At 43.1% G+C, this 22,239-nt stretch overlaps 1 protein-coding gene across 1 annotated transcript in view; it reads left to right on the top strand.

Annotated features, from left to right (window-relative positions):
- col4a3 (collagen, type IV, alpha 3) overlaps positions 1-22,239 on the top strand; it is a 129,605-nt gene that overhangs the window by 44,452 nt on the left and 62,914 nt on the right. The window contains exons 3-16 of the mRNA XM_021563185.3: positions 3,465-3,554; positions 3,791-3,835; positions 4,030-4,074; positions 10,910-10,972; positions 11,068-11,121; positions 11,682-11,708; positions 11,784-11,858; positions 12,440-12,502; positions 12,676-12,711; positions 12,989-13,036; positions 13,195-13,269; positions 13,606-13,650; positions 13,888-13,950; positions 14,125-14,169. Coding sequence (XP_021418860.1) covers positions 3,465-3,554; positions 3,791-3,835; positions 4,030-4,074; positions 10,910-10,972; positions 11,068-11,121; positions 11,682-11,708; positions 11,784-11,858; positions 12,440-12,502; positions 12,676-12,711; positions 12,989-13,036; positions 13,195-13,269; positions 13,606-13,650; positions 13,888-13,950; positions 14,125-14,169 — 774 coding nt within the window. The remainder of the gene's footprint in view (positions 1-3,464; positions 3,555-3,790; positions 3,836-4,029; positions 4,075-10,909; positions 10,973-11,067; positions 11,122-11,681; positions 11,709-11,783; positions 11,859-12,439; positions 12,503-12,675; positions 12,712-12,988; positions 13,037-13,194; positions 13,270-13,605; positions 13,651-13,887; positions 13,951-14,124; positions 14,170-22,239) is intronic.

The following is a 22,239-nucleotide window of genomic DNA, read 5'->3' as shown; positions in this document are numbered from 1 at the left end:
GTTTGACAGAAGTCTCTGGTTGTGTAAGTCTCTGGTTGTCCATCAGAGGTTACCATGCCCTTTGTAGTCGTAGCTTCTTGGTCTCGGAGTGTCTGTTGGAACGGGTCCTCCAGAGGTGTACCATGCGGTGTTCAAAGAGGCTTGTTAGAATAGATCCTTTAGTGGTATCTATGGTGGTGAAAGGAAATTGTTCTTTGTCTCTCGTCTTTGGTCGAGTGTCCTAGACTACGTTACCTTACCCAGCTGCAGACTGAGAATGTTTGGTATAGTCTTCCTCTTCACTCGTCGAGAGTCTGAATGTCATAGACTTTTCTGGTCTTGTAGTTTTTAAACCTTTTGTCACGTTCAGCTTGCACTGTTGGCTGGTCTTAATGGTTGATATTGAGGATACGGCTAGAACCACTCTACACACCGGTAGCAACTCGACCCGTTTTGATATATTTAAATGGCAACCATATCAATGTGTAGCCACTGTTCCACATTTTCTGGTCTAATGTAAATTTAGTTAGGAGTCCATTTGAAGTTTTCTAGTCAAAAGGGGCATTCCATCATGCTGGCATAATGTCTGTGCTCACGTGGACGTGGTTACTGACCTGATGAAACTTTATATGAAATACAATTTCTCATTTAGAAGGCTAAAATCACGTTGCTGTCTTTTCAGAAATAGTTTCATATTTAATCATATAAGTTTGGCAACATTTAGAGTCTGATATATACATTGTGAAAGCTCTTAAAGTTACAATGTTTCCGTAATAACATTTTTAATGATATCACCAAACCATAAATGATCTGACATGATTGTTCTTATGTCCCTCCCGACCATTTCCCATATTCTTTGTGTTAGGAATATTGTTTCATTATCTACTTTTGATGTTGTAGTTTTGGCGGGAAGAATATCCTTGTATCAAAAGGGTTCTTTCCCCTCAATACTGCATGGCTATGGAGAGACAGTTCCTACAATGTATTTACGACTGTCATAAAACTGGCCAACTTCCCCAGGAGAGGGGGGTCTTGAAACCTTTGGTTAACCGGCACCGTTGATCTCCATCCTGGAGGGAAAGTCATCACACCAGCTAGCTAATATTTAAAACAACAATTTTTTGTTTGTTTAAAGTAATGCTAACCCGTTTGCAATCCATTTAGCGTTGCTTGTTAGTTTGCTGAGTCAGGTGTGACGGGTGTGAACTGTTACTCTCTGACTGCATATAGATACAAAACCCACTTGTGCTGCTGAGCAGCTTGTGCTGTTTAGTTGCTAGGGAACTGGTGTCAGGGTTTGGCCACCCAGAGAGTTCATTACCTCAGGTGTGTGTGTGTGTATTTGTGTGTGTGTATATGTGTGTGTGTGCGTGCTTGTGTGAGTCTATAATTATCTAATGATATCTCATGGTGTGTGTGAACGCGTTGATTCCCAATGGCCTAGATGTTATCACTGCTGTCACACACCTGTACCTCAGTGCATGAAGGACTGAGCTTAAAGAAAGGGACTAGAATGTGCGTTGGTTAGTGAATGTGTGATTGCTATGTCTGTTGGGAAGAGTAATGGTGATTTATTTCTCGATCACAAATCAGTAAGGAATTTGTAGAGCAGTTCTATCAAGAAGTGTTTTTTACCAATTGAAATGACTGCTGCTGTTACGGTTTTCTTTAGGTGAAAGAGAGTCGGACCAAAATGCAGCGTGGTATTCTTGATACATGTTTTAATGACGATGAAAAACGAACAATACAAAAAGCAACAAACGTAACGTGAAAACCTATACAGCCTATCTGGTGCAAACAAACACAGAGACAGGAACAATCACCCATGAAACACTCAAAGAATATGGCTGCCTAAATATGGTTCCCAATGAGAGGCAACGATAAACACCTGCCTCTGATTGAGAACCACTCCAGACAGCCATAGACTATGCTTTATACCCCTACTACGCCACAAACCCAATACCTAACAAAAACCCCAAGACAAAACACACCACATACAAAACCCATGTCCTGGGCTGACAGGACCCCTGGCCTGACCAAATAAATAAAGAAAACACAAAATACTAAGACCAGGGCGTGACAGAACCCCCCCCCCCCAAGGTGCGGACTCCCGGCCGCACACCTAAACCCATAGGGGAGGGTCCGGGTGGGCGTCTGTCCACGGTGGCGGCTCCGGCTCGGAATGTGGACCCCACTCCAACCAAGTCTTAGTCCCCTTGTAACGCGTCCTTTGATTGGCGACCCTCGCCGCCGACCCTGGCCTAGTAAACCTCACCAAGGACCCCACTGGACTGAGGGGCAGCTCGGGACTGAGTGGCAGCTCGGGACTGAGGGGCAGCTCGGGACTGAGGGGCAGCTCGGGACTGAGGGGCAGCTCGGGACTGAGGTAGCTCGGGACTGAGAGGTAGCTCGGGACTGAGGGGTAGCTCAGCACTGAGAGGAAGCTCAGCACCGAGAGGAAGCTCAGCACCGAGAGGAAGCTCAGGCAGGTAGTTGGCTCTGGCAGATCCTGGCTGGCTGGTGGTTCTGGCAGATCCTGGCTGACTGGCGGTTCCGGCAGATCCTGGCTTCCTGGCGGATCCTGGCTGAATGGCGCATCCCGGCCGAACGGCGGATCCTGGCTGACTGGCGGATCTGGAAGATCCTGGCTGACTGGCGGATCCTGGCTGACTGGCGGATCCGGCAGATCCTGGCTGACTGGCGGATCCTGGCTGACTGGCGGCTCTGGCAGATCCTGGCTGACTGGCGGCTCTAGCGGCTCTAGCTGCTCTGGCTGCTCCATGCTGCTCTGGCTGCTCCATGCAGACTGGCGGCTCTGGCTGCTCCATGCAGACTGGCGGCTCCGGCTGCTCCATGCAGACTGGCGGCTCCAGCTGCTCCATGCAGACTGGCGGCTCCGGCTGCTCCATGCAGACTGGCGGCTCCGGCTGCTCCATGCAGACTGGCGGTTCCGGCTGCTCCATGCAGACTGGCAGCTCCGGCTGCTCCATGCAGACTGGCAGCTCCTTGCAGACTGGCAGCTCTGCGCTGAACAGGCAGGAGACTCCAGCAGCGCTGTAGAGGAGGAAGGCTCTGGCAGCGCTAAACAGGCGGGAGACTCCGGCAGTAATAAACACCTGCCTCTGATTGAGAACCACTCCAGACAGCCATAGACTATGCTAGATACCCCTACTACGCCACAAACCCAATACCTAACAAAAACCCCAAGACAAAACACACCACATACAAAACCCATGTCACACCCTGGCCTGACCAAATAAATAAAGAAAACACAAAATACTAAGACCAGGGCGTGACAGCTGCTAGTCAATGAATATGCTGTTACATCAGCTGAAGGTGGTACTGCAGCTCTTCTAGCCTGTTGTTTGATAACTGGACATTGTAGTAATTCTGCATGAGTAGCAATGAAAAACTAGAAGAAGAACAACATCTTTCTTTCCTTTATTTATCAATGTTCTCTCTTCTCTCTCTCTCTCTCTTCACAGGGTGAGCCTGGGTATCCAGGTTCTGATGGGTTGCCAGGAGTGGTTGGTTATCCAGGTTTTGAAGGTAATCCTGGACCTTTTGGCCCTAAGGTGAGAGTCTCGCTGTATTTGTTATTACATGATATATAGGTGTGTGTGTGTGTGTGTGTCAGTCTCATAGTAAATACTATTTTCCATTATTCTTTATGTGAGTGTGTGTATGTTTGCATGCCTGTGTGTTGAAACATTGTATCAGTAAAGAATCAATTTTTGTGTGGTGAGATTTTATAATGATTTTGTGTTCATTAAATGTGTTGCCAACTGGCTGCATGTATTTGGATTCACAGGGAAATCTTGGCTTTCCTGGATTGTCAGGACCCAAAGGCTCACGGGTATGGAGTGTGTTTGGAAAACTGTGTGTGATTAACTGCACGTGATTATTGGTTTACATTACTAGGCTCTACATGTTACGCCTAATGGGTTTGCTCTATTGTTTTTGGTCACACCCACACTTCCTCTGATTCACTGTTTTGTCAGTTGACTCCACTGCTAGGATCGACTCTAACAGTACCTATTGTTTTAACAGGGTCTCCCTGGGAAACCTGGGTTCTCTGGACCACCTGGGCAGCCAGTAAGTAATACTATTAGACTGTCTCGATGGCACCCTATAGGTTTCATTAGGAAATCTATTGATTCGCCACTGTTCTTGAACCATTTATGCTCCAAACACCACACCAACATTGAAATGTGCAGACTGACTCAACTTACATTACTTGGCAGAAGCTTTTTGCTAGTATTTATATTTGACTGTTTCATATTTGCATAAAAGCTGCATAGCCTTTAATGGTGCATTTTGGATTTGCCACTTCTCTTAAGTTTACTATTTCATTAAGTTTACTATTTCAATACGTCAAGGCAAGCAAGCACACACATTTGATTTACATTTCCTTTTCTACATACTTATTCTTTGGAACTATTTTTCATACACCGTTTAAGCTAAAACATGCCGTGCAAACCTGTCCAGACTAGTGTGCCTAGCTTTTGTAGTCCTCTAAAACCAAAGAGATTTTTTAAAGAGATGTTTTCAATTTACTAAAACATTGTGACTTAACACAAATCAGCTATTTTGACCACTTTCACAATAGGTTAGAGCATATGAAATCATAGTCAACTATGCTGCTATTCAAATCAGAGCAACAGTAGCTACGATGGGGAGAAATCTGTCCATAATAATGTGCTGCTCTGCCTTAACAGCACTATCAACAAGGCAGGTCCCACAGGCCCTGGTTTTGTCACACCTGGACTATTGTTCAGTCATTTGGTCAGGTGCCACAAAGAGGGACTTGGGAAAATTGCAGTTTGCTCTGAACAAGGCAGCACGGCTGGCCCTTGAAAGTACACGGCGAGCTAACATTGACATGCATTTCAATCTCTCATGGCTCAAAGTGGAAGAGATTGACTTCATTACTTGTTTTTGTAAGATGTGTTGATAAGCTGAAGGTACTGAGCTGTCTGTTTAAAATACTAGCACACACCTCGGACAGCCATGCATACCCGACAAAACATGCCAGAGGTCTCTTCACAGTCCCCAAATCCAGAACAGACTATGGGAGGCGCAAAGTACTACGTAGAGCCATGACTACATGGAACTCTATTCCATATCAGGTAACTGATGCAAGCAGTAGAATCAGATTCAAAATCAGGTAAAAATACACCTGAAGGAACAGCATGGACTGTGAAGTAACACAAACACACATGCATACACACACGATAACATATGCACGCGTTGTAGAAATGTGGTATTGGAGTATGAGCCTGAAAGGCACACACTTAATGTGTTGTGAATTCTGTAATGAATGTATTGTAATGTTTTTTAAATTGTATAACTGCCTTAATTTTGACGTACCCCAGGAAGAGTGCCTTGGCAGTAGCTAATGGGGATCCATAATAAATACAAATTCAAACAGAAATTGCGTCTACCAATTCAGAGATACAGCTGCTTTAATATCCACATCAACTACTTTTTCTCTCAAATGTTGAACAATTTCCCAACAAGTTAGACAAATACTTCAACTCGGTTTAGATACAGCAGCTAAGACCACACTAACATAATATACCTGGAGACAGGAAGCAAGTGCAGAAGGTAAGTTTAATAATGATCAAATCAAATCAAATGTATTTATATAGCCCTTCGTACATCAGCTGATATCTCAAAGTGCTGTACAGAAACCCAGCCTAAAACCCCAAACAGCAAGCAATGCAGTTGTAGAAGCACGATAAATGCAGATAAATAAAAACAAAACACGTGCAGAACTTGTATCAAAACAATACTACCTAGTGACTGCTGTCTATGGAGTGCTAAATATAAGGTGAGTAATCAAGTAGATAATGATGACCAGGTGTGCATAATGATGGGGAGCATGATTGTTTTCTGGGCTGATGGTTAGTAGACCGGCGACGTCGAGCACTGGGAAGAAGGAGCGGGAGTAAGCATGACAGTAGTGAGGCTCCCGTGTTTCATCCTGACGATCACGTCTGGCTCTCCACCAGGAATCTCCTGCGCCGCCAGCCCTGCCGGAAGCCGAGTCCCCGGTTTGTGGGGCCCTTCAAGGTCCTGCGGAGGGTCAATGAGGTGACTTATCGTCCACAACTCCCGGATCTCACCATCCTTTCATGTCTTCTGATGACGGAGGGCGTGCTGGAGCCTCACATGGGTGGCGTTACACACTCGCCGGAACCACTCGTCCACTGCAGGGGCCACGTTCTGGCTCGGTTGGTATCCCAGAACACACTGGAAGGGAGTCAGCCCGGTGGAGGAGTGCCGAAGTGAGTTCTGGGCGTACTCTGCCCAGGGAAGAAACCAGACCTACTCCCCTTGTCGGTTCTGGCAGTGACTCATTAGGAACCTCCCCAGCTCCTGGTTGATCCTCTCCACCTTCTCATCAGACTGAGGCTGTGAGACTGACCGTGGCCCCCAGCTTCTCCATAACCGCAATGTGAATTAGGGACCATGGTCAGAGACCATGTCCTCTGGAAGGCCATAGTGCCGGAACACCTGTTGGAATAGTGCCTCAGTGACCTGGAGAGTGGTAAGTAGACCAGAGAAATTGATAAAATGTCAACAACCATAATATAGTGGTAAAACCATCAGAAAGGGGGAGATCAGTTTATGGACAGACGTGACCAAGGTCGATGAGGCACCCAAAGGGGTAGTAGTTTCCCTGCTGGCGCGTGCTGGGGAGATTTGATTTGGGCTCATACTGAGCTGGAGTTTATATAGCGGGTGACGTCCTGCGCCAAGGTGGGCCACCAGTAACTATCCTTGCGGATGTCCACGTCTACGTCCCAGAGCACGGGAGCAACGGTTCTAGAGGGTGGAATGATGGCAGCACCTGGGATCGGAACCTCTTCTGAATCGTGGAGACCGGACAGGGTATCGGCTTTGGTGTTCTTATAAGCTGGCCAATATGACAGCCAGTGTCAGCCAGTGCCCTCCAGCCAGTGTCTCCACTCCTCTAATGCCAACGGTCACTGACATCAAAGTTCCTCTCTGCAGTTCCTCTCTCTTTTTTTGAGAAGTATGCACATGGATACAATTTTTGTGGGTTACCTTGATGTTGGGACAGGATGGTTCCATGTCCACTTCCGAGGCGTCCACCTCCACCACGAAGGGCAGATTAGGATCTGGGTGTCTCAGCAATGGGGTGTAGGAGAAAAGCCCCATCAGTAGGCGGAAGGCTTCATCCGCTGCAGGACCAATTTACAAGGACCACCCTTGAGAAGAGAGGTGAGGGGAGAGCCAATGGAGCTGAAGTTCTTAATGAACCGACGGTAGAGGTTGGCAAACACAGAAACCGTTGGAGCCCCTTTATGGTGGTTGGGACAGACTGACTGCTTTGACCTTCCTTTCATCCATGCTCACCACCTGTGAGCTAATCCAGTATTCCAATGAGACCTCGACCTAAGGAGACTTCTCAGCTTTAACATAAAGGCAGTTCTCCAGGAGGTGTCTCAGGACTACTCAGACATGAGTGATGTGATTCTCCAAGGTGGCCGAGTCGACCAGGATGTCGTCGATATACATGAACACCTGGCGCCCGATCATGTACCGGAACACCTCGTTCACGAACGCCTGAAACACTGATGGAGCATTGGCAAGTCCATAAGCCATAACCAATTACTCATAGTGCCACGACGTCGAGCTGAAGGCCGTTTGGATGTGGATAAGATTATAGGCACTCTGCGGGTCCAGCTTCATAAAAAATATGGCTCCTCGGGGAGCAGTTCCATGGCTGAAGGGGGTAACGTTACCCCCTTGGATTTTGAACCTCTGTAGTCGATGCAGGGATGCAGACCCCCATCCTTCTTAGTCACAAAGAATTCTGCAAAATAGAAATATATTCTACCAATCAAATGATACAGCTGTTTTAGTAACCGAATCAACTATACTTTCTCTCAACTTTTAGAAACAACTGCCGTTTTGACCACTTTCCTTACATCTTGGACAAAAACGTATGTAAGTGTATGAAATCTTAGTCTATGCTATTCAAATCTGTAATCAGAACAGAACCACCAACTACCAATCAAGAGATACAGCTGTTTTAGTAACTGCATCAACTACTTTAGTTCAGCCCACTTCCCACTGTTGATTGACTGCTTAATTGCCATGAAACTTTCCGAATTTCAAAGTTATAGGACACATTCTAAGACTGATTATGCCACACAGCTCACTCCAACTGTTACGTCCGTCGTTAGAAGGAGACCAAGGTGCAGCGTGGAAAGTGTACATCTTTCTTTATTTTTTGATGAACACCAACAAAACAACAAAAGACTACACGAACGTACCGTTCTGCAGGCTACCTAGTAACTGTACAAAAACAAGATCCCACAAACTCAGGTGGAAACAAGGCTGCCTAAGTATGATTCCCAATCAGGTTCCCTCTGATTGGGAACCATACCCGGCCATCAAAGAAATAGAAAACTAGAATGCCCACCCAAATCACACCCTGGCCTAACCAAATAGAGAAATGAACAGGCTCTCTAAGGTCAGGGTGTGACACCAACCCACTAAAATATCCCACTATAACAATCCCACACAAACTAAATACTATTCAATAGCTACCCTACTAACCACCGCTAACCAATATGATTCCCTGACTAAGCCTATCTCTCTTCAACAGTCACAATTACTACTGCAGTGTACTGCTACTTCTACTACTATTAGGCCTACTTCTACCACAGTCAATACAACTACTACTACTACTACTAAACTCAACAAAAAGACAACATCCTCTCACTGTCAACTGCGTTTATTTTCAGCAAACTTAACATGTGTAAATATTTGTATGAACATAACATGATTCAATAACTGAGACAAACTGAACAAGTTCCAAAGACATGTGACTAATATAAATGGAATAATGTCTTACCTGAAGGGGGGGGGGGGGGGTTCAAAATCAAAAGTAACAGTCAGTATCTGGTGTGGCCACCAGCTGCCTTAAGTTCTGCAGTGCATCTCCTCCTCATGAACTGCACCAGATGTGCTAGTTCTTGCTGTGAGATGTTACCCCACTCTTCCGCCAAGGCAAGTTCCCAGACATTTCTGGGTGGAATGGCCATAGCCCTCACCCTCTGAACCAACAGTTCACAGATGTGCTCAATGGGATTGAGATCCGGGCTCCTCGCTGGCCATGGCAGAACACTGACATTCCTGTCTTGCAGGAAATCACGCACAGAACGAACGGTTTGGCTGGTGAATGGTCATGTCAGGATGTGGCCTGCAGGAAGGGTACCACATGAAGGAGGAGGATGTCTTCCCTTTAATGCACAGCGTTGAGATTGCCTGCAATGACAACAAGATCAGTCCGATGATGCTGTGACACACCGCCCCAGACCATGACGGACCCTCCTCCTTCAAATCAATCCAGCTCCAGAGTACAGGCCTCGGTGTAACGCTCATTCCTTCGTCGATAAGCGCGAAACCCTGGTGAGACAAAACTGTAATTCGTCAGTGAAGAGCACTTTTTGCCAGTCCTGTCTGGTCCAGCGACGGTAGGTTTGTGCCCATAGGTGACGTTGTTGCCGGTGAGGACCGGCCTTACAACAGGCCTACAAGCCCTCAGTCCAGCCTCTCTTAGCCTATTGCGTACAATCTGAGCACTGATGGAGGGATTGTGCGTTCCTGGTATAACTCGGGTAGGTGTTGTTGCCATCCTTTACCTGTCTCGCTGGTGTGATGTTCGGATGTACCGATCCTATGCAGGTGTTGTTACATGTGGTCTGCCACTGCGAGGACGATCAGCTGTCCGTCCTGTCTCCCTGTAGCGCTGTCTTAGGCGTCTCACATTACGGACATAGCAATTTATTGCCCTGGCCACATCTGCAGTCCTCATGCCTCCTTGCATGTTCACGCTGATGAGCAGGGACCCTGGGCATCTTTCTGTTGGTGTTTTTCAGAGTCAGTATTAAGGTGTTTTTAGTGTCCAAATTTTTTCAACTCTGTGACCTTAATTGCCTACCGTCTGTAAGCTGTTAGTGTCTTAACGACTGTTCCACAGGTGCATGTTCATTAATTGTTTATGGTTTATTGAACAAGCATGGGGAACAGTGTTTAAACCTTTTACAATGAAGATCTCTGAAGTTATTTGGATTTTTACTAATTATCTTCGAAAGACATGGTCCTGAAAAGCGACGTTTCTTTTTTTGCTGAGTTTACTAATACTACTGGGCTACAGTCACTATTCCCACTACTACTACAGTCACTACTTCTAGCCTCTAACAATTCATCTTCTAAACTTCTTCCACCAACATAAAAAATACTTTGGTCAGCTGAAGTAAGTCACAGAATTGTTCTTGAAAACATACCCTTTCTATATTATAAGTATTGGGGCCATAGTTTTTCCTGATCAAGTCAGGCTTTTCCTGGTGTTAGGTTCTTATTTTTCAGAGTAAATGACTCACGGACACTACAGAAGCTTTAACCAAGTTTAATTCTTCCCAAAGGTTCTGTACAGCTGTAATCAGACAGCAAAACATTTATCTCCATTGGTTATATACATCCTACTTAAGACACTCCTTCTCTCCAATCCTTAGTTTATGCCCAAAAGAAAGAAGGTAACCAGATACTAACCCTGATTACTCCCTTAAGGTGAACTGACCTCACCCCTCACCTCCTGATCCACAGATATCCATCTGTCCTCCCTATATCAACACGGTGCTCTGCTCCCATTCCCCAACACATTCCAACACATTCCACAGCTATCTGTCCTTCTACAGAGAACCCTTAACTTTCTCCTTTGATTCTATGCTTCTTTCTCTATCATTTATTTAATATCTCAATGTTCAAAATTTTGAACCCAACACTGGTCAAAACTTCTAGTGTTAGTGTACTGTAAGCTATCCGTATCATGTAAGTATTGATGTGAAGTGTTTGTATGTGAATGGCCCTATGACTTCCTCTCTTCCAGGGAATCCCAGGAAATGAAGGACCAATGGGGCCATCAGGAACCCCAGGATGCAATGGGACGAAGGTACAGTCTTGCTATTATGTACTTATTGAAGCTCACAAACAGACACACACAGACGTATGTACATATCTGATGCCCTATCATTGTGTGTGTTTCAGGGGGACAGTGGATACCCAGGGTTACCTGGGGTGCCGGGACCTGTTGGATTACCAGTAAGTGCTGTCAATATCCTGTGTCCAGTGTCACTAAGCACCTTACTGTTCCTGTCTGTCTGTCATCAATCACAGCCATCAATCATGTGATCTTAATCATTAGCCTGTAATATGGGAATTGATAAATAAGGTTTCCAAGAGTGAACAAAATAAAAGTTAATGAATTAATATTTAAATATACAAAATACATTATACTTCTTACAAGTGTTGTGTATGAACAAATTACTGTTGAAAATGGAAATGGTGTTTAATTCATTTTTTAAACAAGATCCCCGTGTTCAGTCTTATGAAAATGTCATAGGCTATGGCGTAACCACAAAGCACCTTACTGTGTCTGTCTGTCATCACCGTAAAAGCTAGACATCATCACAGCTGTCTGTCATGTGATCTCAATCATTATAAACATATAAATATATATGTAGCTGTCCATCACCTTTGCTGCCAGTTGACACCGTTCCAGGTTTTGCCCCCACAGTGGTAGATACATTTGTGTCAGGTCTTGTTTAGCTTTTACAGTAAAGTTGTGATGTGCAGCTCACACTTATCTTTTTTTATTGAAGGGTGTTCATGGATTGCCAGGATTTAAGGTACATCCAAATATATCTACTCTAAACAATTTGTGTTTTGTTGTGGACCCTAAGATTAAAGTATTGTCCTTACAGGGAGACTCCTACTACTTCCCACCCGCTGCTGAGGTTGATGGACATCTTGGACCACAAGGGAGAGATGGTGTCAAGGTAAGGAGACCTCCCACCCTGCCTACACCTGGGTTGTGTTCATTGAGCACCAAACGGAGGAAAGCTGACTAGCACAGGGAGGGATTACCTGGACTAAATCTATTTTTTTATGTGTATACGTTTTCCGTACTGTATTGATCACAACCCATTACTCACATGTCTCTGAGTTTATGCTTCTATTACAATAGGAAAAGGATGGGCTTGCCTAGTACCTATCATTACTTTGGCCAGGAGTTTCTTTCCTGACCACAGCCCCTATAGTTGTAACTTGGACCAAGAGTTTTCACATGGTCAGGCAAAACTCCTGGGGCCCTATATTACAGTTATACTTTCATGTGTATCGTGGCATGTGAGGTTGAGTAGTTAGTGCCACAGACCCCGTTACATGTGTATAGCCGAGGCTACTAGAGAAAGGATGGGTTGGAATCCGACCCACTGCACTTTTGACTCATAATCTCTCCTACCTTTACTGTCTCCTCAATAACATTGTCCTATCTCATTAAATAAATACAAAATCACAAAAAATATTATAGAAAAAAATAATTGAATGTGTAATCGACTGACTGGCCACTGTTTTTTAGGGTCAGCGAGGGTTACCTGGACGGCCGGGTCTTCCTGGGCTGGAGGGACCGAGCGGGACTCCAGTCAGTTAACACCTAAATTAAGTTCAATATGTGTCCTCTCTTTTACTTATTAGCCTATGTTTATTTTGAAAGGCTTTTACTGTAATGTTTTTCTGAATGTCCTCATTCATGATTCCATGTGCTCTTCCTGAATGTATAAATCACTGACTTTAAATTATTATTTATATTTCCAGGGATTACCTGGGTTAACAGGTGTACAGGGAGAGAAGGTCAGTCTCATAGTAAATACTTATTTCCATTTGTGTGTGTGTGTGTGTGTGTGTGTGTGTGTGTGTGTGTGTGTGTGTGTGTGTGTGTGTGTGTGTGTGTGTGTGTGTGTATGTTTGTACATGCGTTTCTTCCTGTATGTTTTGGAGCTGTCCATGGCGTTGACCTTACTGCACTAACAATATAGTAACAATGTGATATTGAGTGATGTCCCTCTTCAGTTCCTGACATTTAGAGGGGTGTGTTGCACTATTTATAGTAGCTTTATTTCTGTTTCAGGGCCAGGAAGGTCCAAGCCCTGTAATTCCAGGTCCAAGAGGTCAAAAGGTATTACCTACATGTGTGATATCGATCTTTTCTACTTTCACATACAGTACAACTCTCTCTTGCATATTATCCTGCCTCAGTATAGTTTGTTCTGGATGCATGCTGAGTGTATCTAATGTACAGTATATTGTGACAAAATGTAAATGTTTTGTTCTCAGGGTGACCAAGGCCCTCCTGGGATACCTGGACAGAAGGGCATAAAGCTGTATGCAGAGGGACCCAAGGAACTGAAGGTTTGCCACACTTAACATACTCGGTTTCTCTCAGAGCAATTTTTACTAGTCCACACTGACACAAATCATGATCATCACATTTACATTTTAGTCATTTAGCAGAAGCTCTTATCCAGAGTGACTTACAGGAGCAATTAGGGTTAAGTGCCTTGCTCAAAGGCACATCAACAGATTTTTCACCTAGTCAGCTCAGGGATTTGAACCAGCAACCGTTCGGTTACTGGCAAACATAATTACCAATCACCATCACCCAAATCAGCTTCATCATCATTATTACCCGTATACATCATATTGTCACACAAGTAGAAAAGTGTTCTGACTTTCTTCTCATTGCAGGGGGAGCCAGGTGATACAGGAGAGAAGGGGTGTACTGGCCAGCATGTGAGTTATAAACTATGGGGGATCATTACAGCGAATTAAATTAAACTAATTGATTTGAATGTAATAATTGACATGATCTTTGAGCCAGTACAAAAGTTGCCAGTTCAAATCCCATTGCATGTATACTACTACTTGTGGGCTGTGCTTTGTCTGTCTGTCCATCTGGCCGTCCTTTCTTTTCTGTTTGACTGCTTGCCTGTCTGTCGGTATTTTACATTCTTTTTTTCTTTTTTTTAGGGTCTCCCTGGGCGTCGTGGATATAAAGGGAACAAAGGCGACCAAGGAGAACCTGGGGCTCTGGTAGCTCTATGACTCCAGTCACTGCATATCATATTTAAAATACTGTAGAGTTTTACAATGGTATTATGGATGTTATCATTCTCACATGTGGATGTGTCCTACTCACAATAGTAGGGCCCACAGACACACAAATACTGACAAACACCTGTGTCTAACAGAGGTTCTGTTTTTCAGGGGAAACCTGGGAAAGATGGGGACCATGGGACCTATGGAATTCAGGTAAAACAAATATCCAGACAACTATCATAACTTGTATGTACTGTACATGGTCCTTTGTGGCTCACTTTGTAAAAGGTTATTATGTACATGCATTATGTATATGCATTTTGCCATGTTGCCATGTCAACTCCACTTGAACATAACCCACCTGATTGCCAATCCTTTTCCCAACCAATTGTCTTTGCCACTAGGGCTACATGTGACTTGAGAATTGTTTTTGACATGCTTACTGTTTGGCAAAATGTGTAATGTACTGTAATTTACTATCTTGACCAGCGTCCGTACGTATTAAGTGTTTCAAAGTAGGGGTGTGGACCTAGGATCAGGGCCCAGTTTTTCAATGGGATTGGAATAAATCTTAGAATTGGGTATTTCGAAACTGAAAAATATGATTCCGATCATTCGGATTGTGATTTGGTAATCCAATCTAAACTTTAATCCAGTAGTATAAAGTATTTAGGTAAAAATACTTTAAAGTACTACATAAGTCGTATTTTAAGTATCTGTACTTTACTATTTATATTTTTGACAACTTTTACTTTTACTACATTCCTAAATAAAATTATGTACTTTTTACTCCATACATTTTCCCTGACACCCAAAAGTACTTTTACATTTTGAATGCTAAGCAGGACAGGAAAATGGCCTAATTCACACACTTATCAACAGAACATGACTGGTCATCCCCACAGCCTCTGATTTGGTGTACACTAAGCACATGCTTCGCTTGTAAATTATATCTTAGTGTTGGAGCGTGCCCCTGGCTATCCGTAAATAAATAAATAAACAAGGAATTGCTTAATATAAGAAATGTACAATTATTTATACTTTTACATTTACTTTTGATACTTAAGTATATTTTAGCATTTACATTTACTGTTGATACTCAACAATATTTAAAAGCATATACTTTTATACTTTTACTTAAGTAGTATTTTCTATTAGGTATCTTTACTTTTACTCAAGTATGACAATTTGGTACTTTTTCCACCACTGCTTCAATCAAGATTACATTTTTACATTTTTTTTACATTTTTCAAAGATCAAAGGCAGTAGTGATAAGGATAGTTATGATTCTGAACAGTTTTGATAATCTTGATCCCACTGGAAGGGTTTATTCAGTGTGGATTTAGAAAGGTGAATTGCACTATAACAGAGAAAGGGAAATACCTAGTCAGTTGTACAACTAAATGCATTCAACTGGAATGTGTCTTCCGCATTTAACTCAACCCCTCTGAATCAGAAATGTCAGAGTAAATGTCATCTTCAAACCAAGGGTTACTAACTGTATGAACAGTTTTTATTATTTTAAATTGACTGCAGCACAGGTATGTAGTCAGTTTTGAGAAGTGTCAAATAAATACATGTACTTACTTACAAGTCATATTGCAGCCTCTATTACTGGATATTTCTGAAAAAATGGCTCAAAATCAGTTAGATTGATCTGATCCTGGATTTCAAAATAGGGGAACACAGAATCCAGATCATTATCATCCAAATGAAAAGTTTTGAAAAACTGGGCCCAGGTCTTGCCCGCATTATCCATGTAATCTCATTCATTGTGAACAAAAAAGCAAAACTGATCCTAAATCAGCACTCCTACCCTGTATACATGAATCCTCAAATCTCTCTTGCATAAGATATTTTATCACAAAATCTGAATAATTAAAGGTTGAATAGACTTAAATAAAATATAAATTCAGTTCAATTCAAGGGGCTTAATTGGCATGGGAAACATGTGTTAACAATGCCAAAGCAAGTGAGGTAGATAATATTTAAATGTCATATTATGTATATATACAGTGTTGTAACAATGTACAAATGCTTAAAGTACACAGGGGAAAATAAATAAGCATAAATATGGGTTGTATTTACAATGGTGTTTGTTCTTCACTGGTTGCCCTTTTCTTGTGGCAACAGGTCACAAATAATGCTGTTGTGATGGCACACTGTGGAATTTCACCCGGTAGATATGGGAGTTTATCAAAATTGGGTTTGTTTTCGAATTCTTTGTGGATCTGTGTAATCTGAGGGAAATATGTGTCTCTAATATGGTCATACATTGGGCAGGAGGTTAGGAAGTGCAGCTCAGTTTCCACCTCATTTTGTGGGCAGTGTGCACTGTCTTCTCTTGAGAGCCATGTCTGCCTACGGCGGCCTTTCTCAATAGCAAGGCTATGCTCACTGAGTCTGTACATAGTCAAAGCTTTCCTTAAGTTTTGGTCAGTCACAGTGTAAGGTATTCTGCCACTGTGTACTCTCTGTTTAGGGCCAAATAGCATTCTAGTTTGCTCTGTTTTTTTGTTAATTCTTTCCAATGTGTCAAGTAATTATATTTTTGTCTTCTCATGATTTGGTTGGGTCTAATTGTGTTGCTGTCCTGGGGCTCTGTGGGGTCTGTTTGTGAACAGCTGGCCCCAGGACCAGCTTGCTTCGGGGACTCTTCTCCAGGTTCATCTCTCTGTAGATGATGGCTTTGTTATGAAAGGTTTGGGAATCGCTTCCTTTGAGGTGGTTGTAGAATTTAACGTCTCTTTTCTGGATTTTTATAATTAGTGGGTATCGGCCTAATTCTGCTCTGCATGCATTATTTGGTGTTCTACATTGTATGCGAAGGATATCTTTGCAGAATTACGCATGCAGAGTCTCATTTTGGTGTTTGTCTCATTTTGTGAAATCTTGGTTGGTGAGCGGACCCCAGACCTCACAACCATAAGGGGCAATGGGTTCTATGACTGATTCAAGTATTTTTAGCCAGATCCTAATATGTATGTTGAATTTTATGTTCCTTTTGATGGCATAGAATGCCCGTCTTGCCTTGTCTATCAGATCGTTCACAGCTTTGTGAAAGTTACCTGTGGCGCTGATGTTTAGGCCAAGGTATGTATAGTTTTTTGTGTGCTCTAGGGCAACGGTGTCTAGATGGAATTTGTATTTGTGGTCCTGGTGACTGGACCTTTTTGTATATATATTTATGTTGAAGAGGGTGGGGCTTAAGCTGCATCCCTGTCTCACCCCACAGCCTTGTGGGAAGAAAAGTGTGTTTTTTGCACATTTGTTGTTTGTGTACATGGATTTTATATTGTCATATGTTTTATCCCCAACACCACTTTCCATCAATTTGTATAGCAGACCCTCATGCCAAATTGAGTCAAAGGCTTTTTTGAAATCAACAAAGCATGAGAAGACTTTGCCTTTGTTTTGGTTTGTTTGGTTGTCAATTAGGGTGTGCAGGGTGAATACATGGTCTGTCGTACGATAATTTGGTTTAAAGCCAATTTGACATTTGCTCAGTACATTGTTTGCATTGAGAAAATGTATGAGTCTGCTGTTAATGATAATGCAGAGGATTTTCCCAAGGTTAGTTATTGGGGTCAAATTTGTGATCAGTCCTTGGTTCCAAATATTGGGGAAGATGTCAGAGCTAAGGATGATGTTAAAGAGTTTCAGTATAGCCAATTGGAATTTGTAGTCTGTATATTTGATCATTTCATTAAGGATACCATCAACACCACATGCCTTTTTGGGTTGGAGGGTTTTTATTTTGTCCTGTAGCTCATTCAAGGTAATTGGAGAATCCAGTGGCTTCTGGTAGTCTTTAATAGTTGATTCTAAGATTTGCATTTGATCCTGTATATGTTTTTGCTCTTTATTCTTTGTTATAGAGCCAAAAAGATTGGAGAAGTGGTTTACCCATACATCTCCATTTTGGATAGATAATTCTTCGTGTTGTTGTTTGTTTAGTGTTTTCCAATTTTCCCAGAAGTGGTTAGAGTCTATGGATTCTTCAATTACATTGAGTTGATTTCTGACGTGCTGTGCCTTCTTTTTCTGTAGTGTATTTCTGTATTGTTTTAATGATTCACCATAGTGAAGGCGTAGACTCAGGTTTTCCGGGTCTCTATGTTTTTGGTTGGACAGGTTTCTCAATTTCTTTCTTAGATTTTTGCATTCTTCCTCAAACCATTTGTCATTGTTGTTCATTTTCTTCAGTTTTCTATTTGAGATTTTTAGATTTGATAGGGAAGCTGAGCGGTCAAATATACTGTTAAGATTTTCTACTGACAAGTTTACACCTTCATTATTACAGTGGAATGTTTTACCCAGGAAATTGTCTAAAAGGGATTGACTTTGTTGTTGCCTAATTGTTTTTTGGTAGGTTTCCAAACTGCATTCCTTCCATCTATAGCATTTCTTAATGTTACTCAATTCCTTTGGCTTTGATGCCTCATGATTGGGTATTGCTCTGTTGAAGTAGACGTGTTTTTGCTGTGGTCTGATAGGGGTGTCAGTGGGCTGACTGTGAACGCTCTGAGAGACTCTGGGTTGAGGTCAGTGATAAAGTAGTCTACAGTACTACTGCCAAGAGATGAGCTATACAGTGGGGAGAACAAGTATTTGATACACTGCCGATTTTGCAGGTTTTCTTAGGTCTGTAATTTTTATCATAGGTACACTTCAACTGTGAGAGACGGAATCTAAAACAAAAATCAAGAAAATCACATTGTATGATTTTTAAGTAATTAATTTGCATTTTATTGCATGACATAAGTATTTGATACATCAGAAAAGCAGAACTTAATATTTGGTACAGAAACCTTTGTTTGCAATTACAGAGATCATACGTTTCCTGTAGTTCTTGACCAGGTTTGCACACACTGCAGCAGGGATTTTGGCCCACTCCTCCATACAGACCTTCTCCAGATCCTTAAGGTTTCGGGGCTGTCGCTGGGCAATATGGACTTTCAGCTCCCTCCAAAGATTTTCCATTGGGTTCAGGTCTGGAGACTGGCTAGTCCACTCCAGGACCTTGAGATGCTTCTTACGGAGGCACTCCTTAGTTGCCCTGGCTGTGTGTTTCGGGTCGTTGTCATGCTGGAAGACCCAGCCACGACCCATCTTCAATGCTCTTACTGAGGGAAGGAGGTTGTTGGCCAAGATCTCGCGATACATGGCCCCATCCATCCTCCCCTCAATATGGTGCAGTCGTCCTGTCCCCTTTGCAGAAAAGCATCCCCAAAGAATGATGTTTCCACCTCCATGCTTCACGGTTGGGATGGTGTTCTTGAGGTTGTACTCATCCTTCTTCTTCCTCCAAACAAGGCAAGTGGAGTTTAGACCAAAAAGCTATATTTTTGTCTCATCAGATCACATGACCTTCTCCCATTCCTCCTCTGGATCATCCAGATGGTCATTGGCAAACTTCAGATGGGCCTGGACATGCGCTGGCTTGAGCAGGGGGACCTTGCGTGCGTTGCAGGATTTTAATCCATGACGGCGTGGTGTGTTACTAATGGTTTTCTTCGAGACTGTGGTCCCAGCTCTCTTCAGGTCATTGACCAGGTTCTGCCATGTAGTTCTGGGCTGATCCCTCGCCTTCCTCATGATCATTGATGCCCCACGAGGTGAGATCTTGCATGGAGCCCCAGACCGAGGGTGGTTCAAACAGGTGCAGTTAATACAGGTAATGAGTGGAGAACAGGATGGCTTCTTAAAGAAAAACTAACAGGTCTGTGAGAGATTGAATTCTTACTGGTTGGTAGGTGATCAAATACTTATGTCATGCAATAAAATGCAAATTAATTACTTAAAAATCATACAATGTGGTTTTCTGGATTTTTGTTTTAGATTCCGTCTCTCACAGTTGAAGTGTACTTATGATAAAAATTACAGACTTCTACATGCTTTGTAAGTAGGAAAACTTGCAAAATCGGCAGTGTATCAAATACTTGTTCTCCCCACTGTAGGTGTACCTACCATAGGAGTCTCCTCGAAGACTACCATTGACTATGTACATACCCAGCGTGCGACAGAGCTGCAGGAGTTGTGACCCGTTTTTGTTGGTTATGTTGTCATAGTTGTGCCTAGGGGGGCATATGGGGGAGGGAATGCTGTCACCTGCAGGCAGGTGTTTGTCCCCCTGTGTGCTGAGGGTGTCAGGTTCTTGTCCGGTTCTGGCATTTAGGTTGCCACAGACTAGTACATGTCCCTGGGCCTGGAAATGATTGATCTCCCCCTCCAGGATGGAGAAGCTGTTTTCATTAAAGTATCGGGATTCTAGTGGGGGGATATAAGTAGCACACAGGAGGACATTTTTCTCTGTTAAGATCATTTCCTTTTGAATTTCTAGACAAATGTTAATGTTTTGATTAATTGAATGGCGTGAGTTAGGTCTGCTCTATAACAAATTAGCACACCCCCTGAGTCCCCTTCCCTGTTTCACACCTGGTAGTTTGGTGGATGGGACTACCAGCTCTCTGTAACCTAGAGGGCAACGGGTGGGTCCGTCCCCTCTATACCAGGTTTCTTGCAGGATGACAATGTCTGTTTTAGAGGTCGACCGATTATGATTTTTCAACGCCGATACCGATTATTGGAGGACCAAAAAAGCCGATACTGATTAATTGGCCGATTTAAAAAATATTTTAAAAAAAATTGTAATAATGACAATTACAACAATACTGAATTAACACTTATTTTAACTTAATATAATACATCAATAAAATTAATTTAGCCTCAAGTAGATAATGAAATGGTTTAAATAATGCAAAAACAAAGTGTTGGAGAAGAACGTAAAATTGCAATATGTGCTATGTAAGAAAGCTAACGTTTCAGTTCCTTGCTCAGAACATGAGAACATATGAAAGCTGGTGGTTCCTTTTAACATGAGTCTTCAATATTCCCAGGTAAGAAGTTTTAGGTTGTAGTTATTATAGGACTATTTTCCTCTATACCATTTGTATTTCATTAACCTTTGACTATTGGATGTTCTTATAGTCACTTTAGTATTGCCAGTGTAACAGTATAGCTTCCATCCCTCTCCTCGCTCCTCCCTGGGCTCGAACCAGCAACACAACGACAACAGCCACCACATCGAAGCAGCGTTACCCATGCAGAGCAAGGGAGACAACCACCCCAAGGCTCAGAGCGGGTGAAGTTTGAAACGCTATTAGTGCGCGCTAACTAGCCAGCCATTTCACTTCGGTCACACCAGCTTCATCTCCGGAGTTTGACGCACAACGAATAGCTGCTGGCAAAAGGCACGAAAGTGCTGTTTGAATGAACGTTTACGCGCCTGCTTCTGCCTACCACCGCTCAGTCAGATACTTAGATACTTGTATGCTCAGTCAGATTATATGCAACACAGGACACGCTAGATAATATCTAGTAATATCATCAACCATGTGTAGTTAACTAGTGATTATGATTGATTGTTTTTTGTAAGATAAGTTTATTGCTAGCTAGCAACTTACCTTGGCTTACTGCATTTGCGTAACAGGCAGTCTCCTTGTGGAGTGCAACGATCGAGAGGCAGGTCGTTATTGCGTTGGACTAGTTAACTGTAAGGTTGCAAGATTGGATCCCCCGTGCTGACAAGGTGAAAATCTGTCTTTCTGCCCCTGAATGAGGCAGTTAACCCACCGTTCCTAGGCCGTCATTGAAAATAAGAATGTGTTCTTAACTGACTTGCCTAGTTAAATAAAGATTAAATAAAGGTGTAAAAAAATAACATTACATTTTTACATTTTTAAAAATCGGCACCCAAAAATACCGATATCCGATTGTTATGAAAACTTGAAATCGGCCCTAATTAATCAGCCATTCAGATTAATCGGTCGACCTCTAGTCTGTATTACCGATTTCTTTGGTGAAGTCCGGGTTCCTGCTCTTTAGGCCAAAGGCAGATGACCTCAGGCCTTAGATATTCCAGGATGATATAGTGAAGGCTTTGTGTTCCATAAAGTGTCCAATGTTGTTGGTTGTGTGCTTTGTCCTCAGGCCAATAAGTGTGCGCAGAGCCTGCTGAGCACCTGGTACATGCCATTGGCTTGGGATAGTGTAAGAGTGGGGGTTGGGCCTGTTTGCCTGCTCACTGCCTGGGCACTGCCTGTGACTTCCATGTTGAGGCCCTGTTTGCGGGGGTGGCGTGCATGGGGTGGGCATGAGGGGCATAGGTCTGATCTGAGGGGGCCTAAATAGGGTGTGGGCATGGTTGACGTGGGGGGGGGTGTTGATTGGTTGGGGTGTGGATGTGGCTGGGGGTGCTGTGGTCTGGATGTAAGTCCTCTT

The sequence above is a fragment of the Oncorhynchus mykiss genome, chromosome 15 (assembly GCF_057628025.1).
Source record: "Oncorhynchus mykiss isolate SJ-2025 chromosome 15, ASM5762802v1, whole genome shotgun sequence".
Classification (NCBI taxonomy): domain Eukaryota; kingdom Metazoa; phylum Chordata; class Actinopteri; order Salmoniformes; family Salmonidae; genus Oncorhynchus; species Oncorhynchus mykiss.
This window is presented reverse-complemented; position numbering and strand designations above follow the sequence as displayed.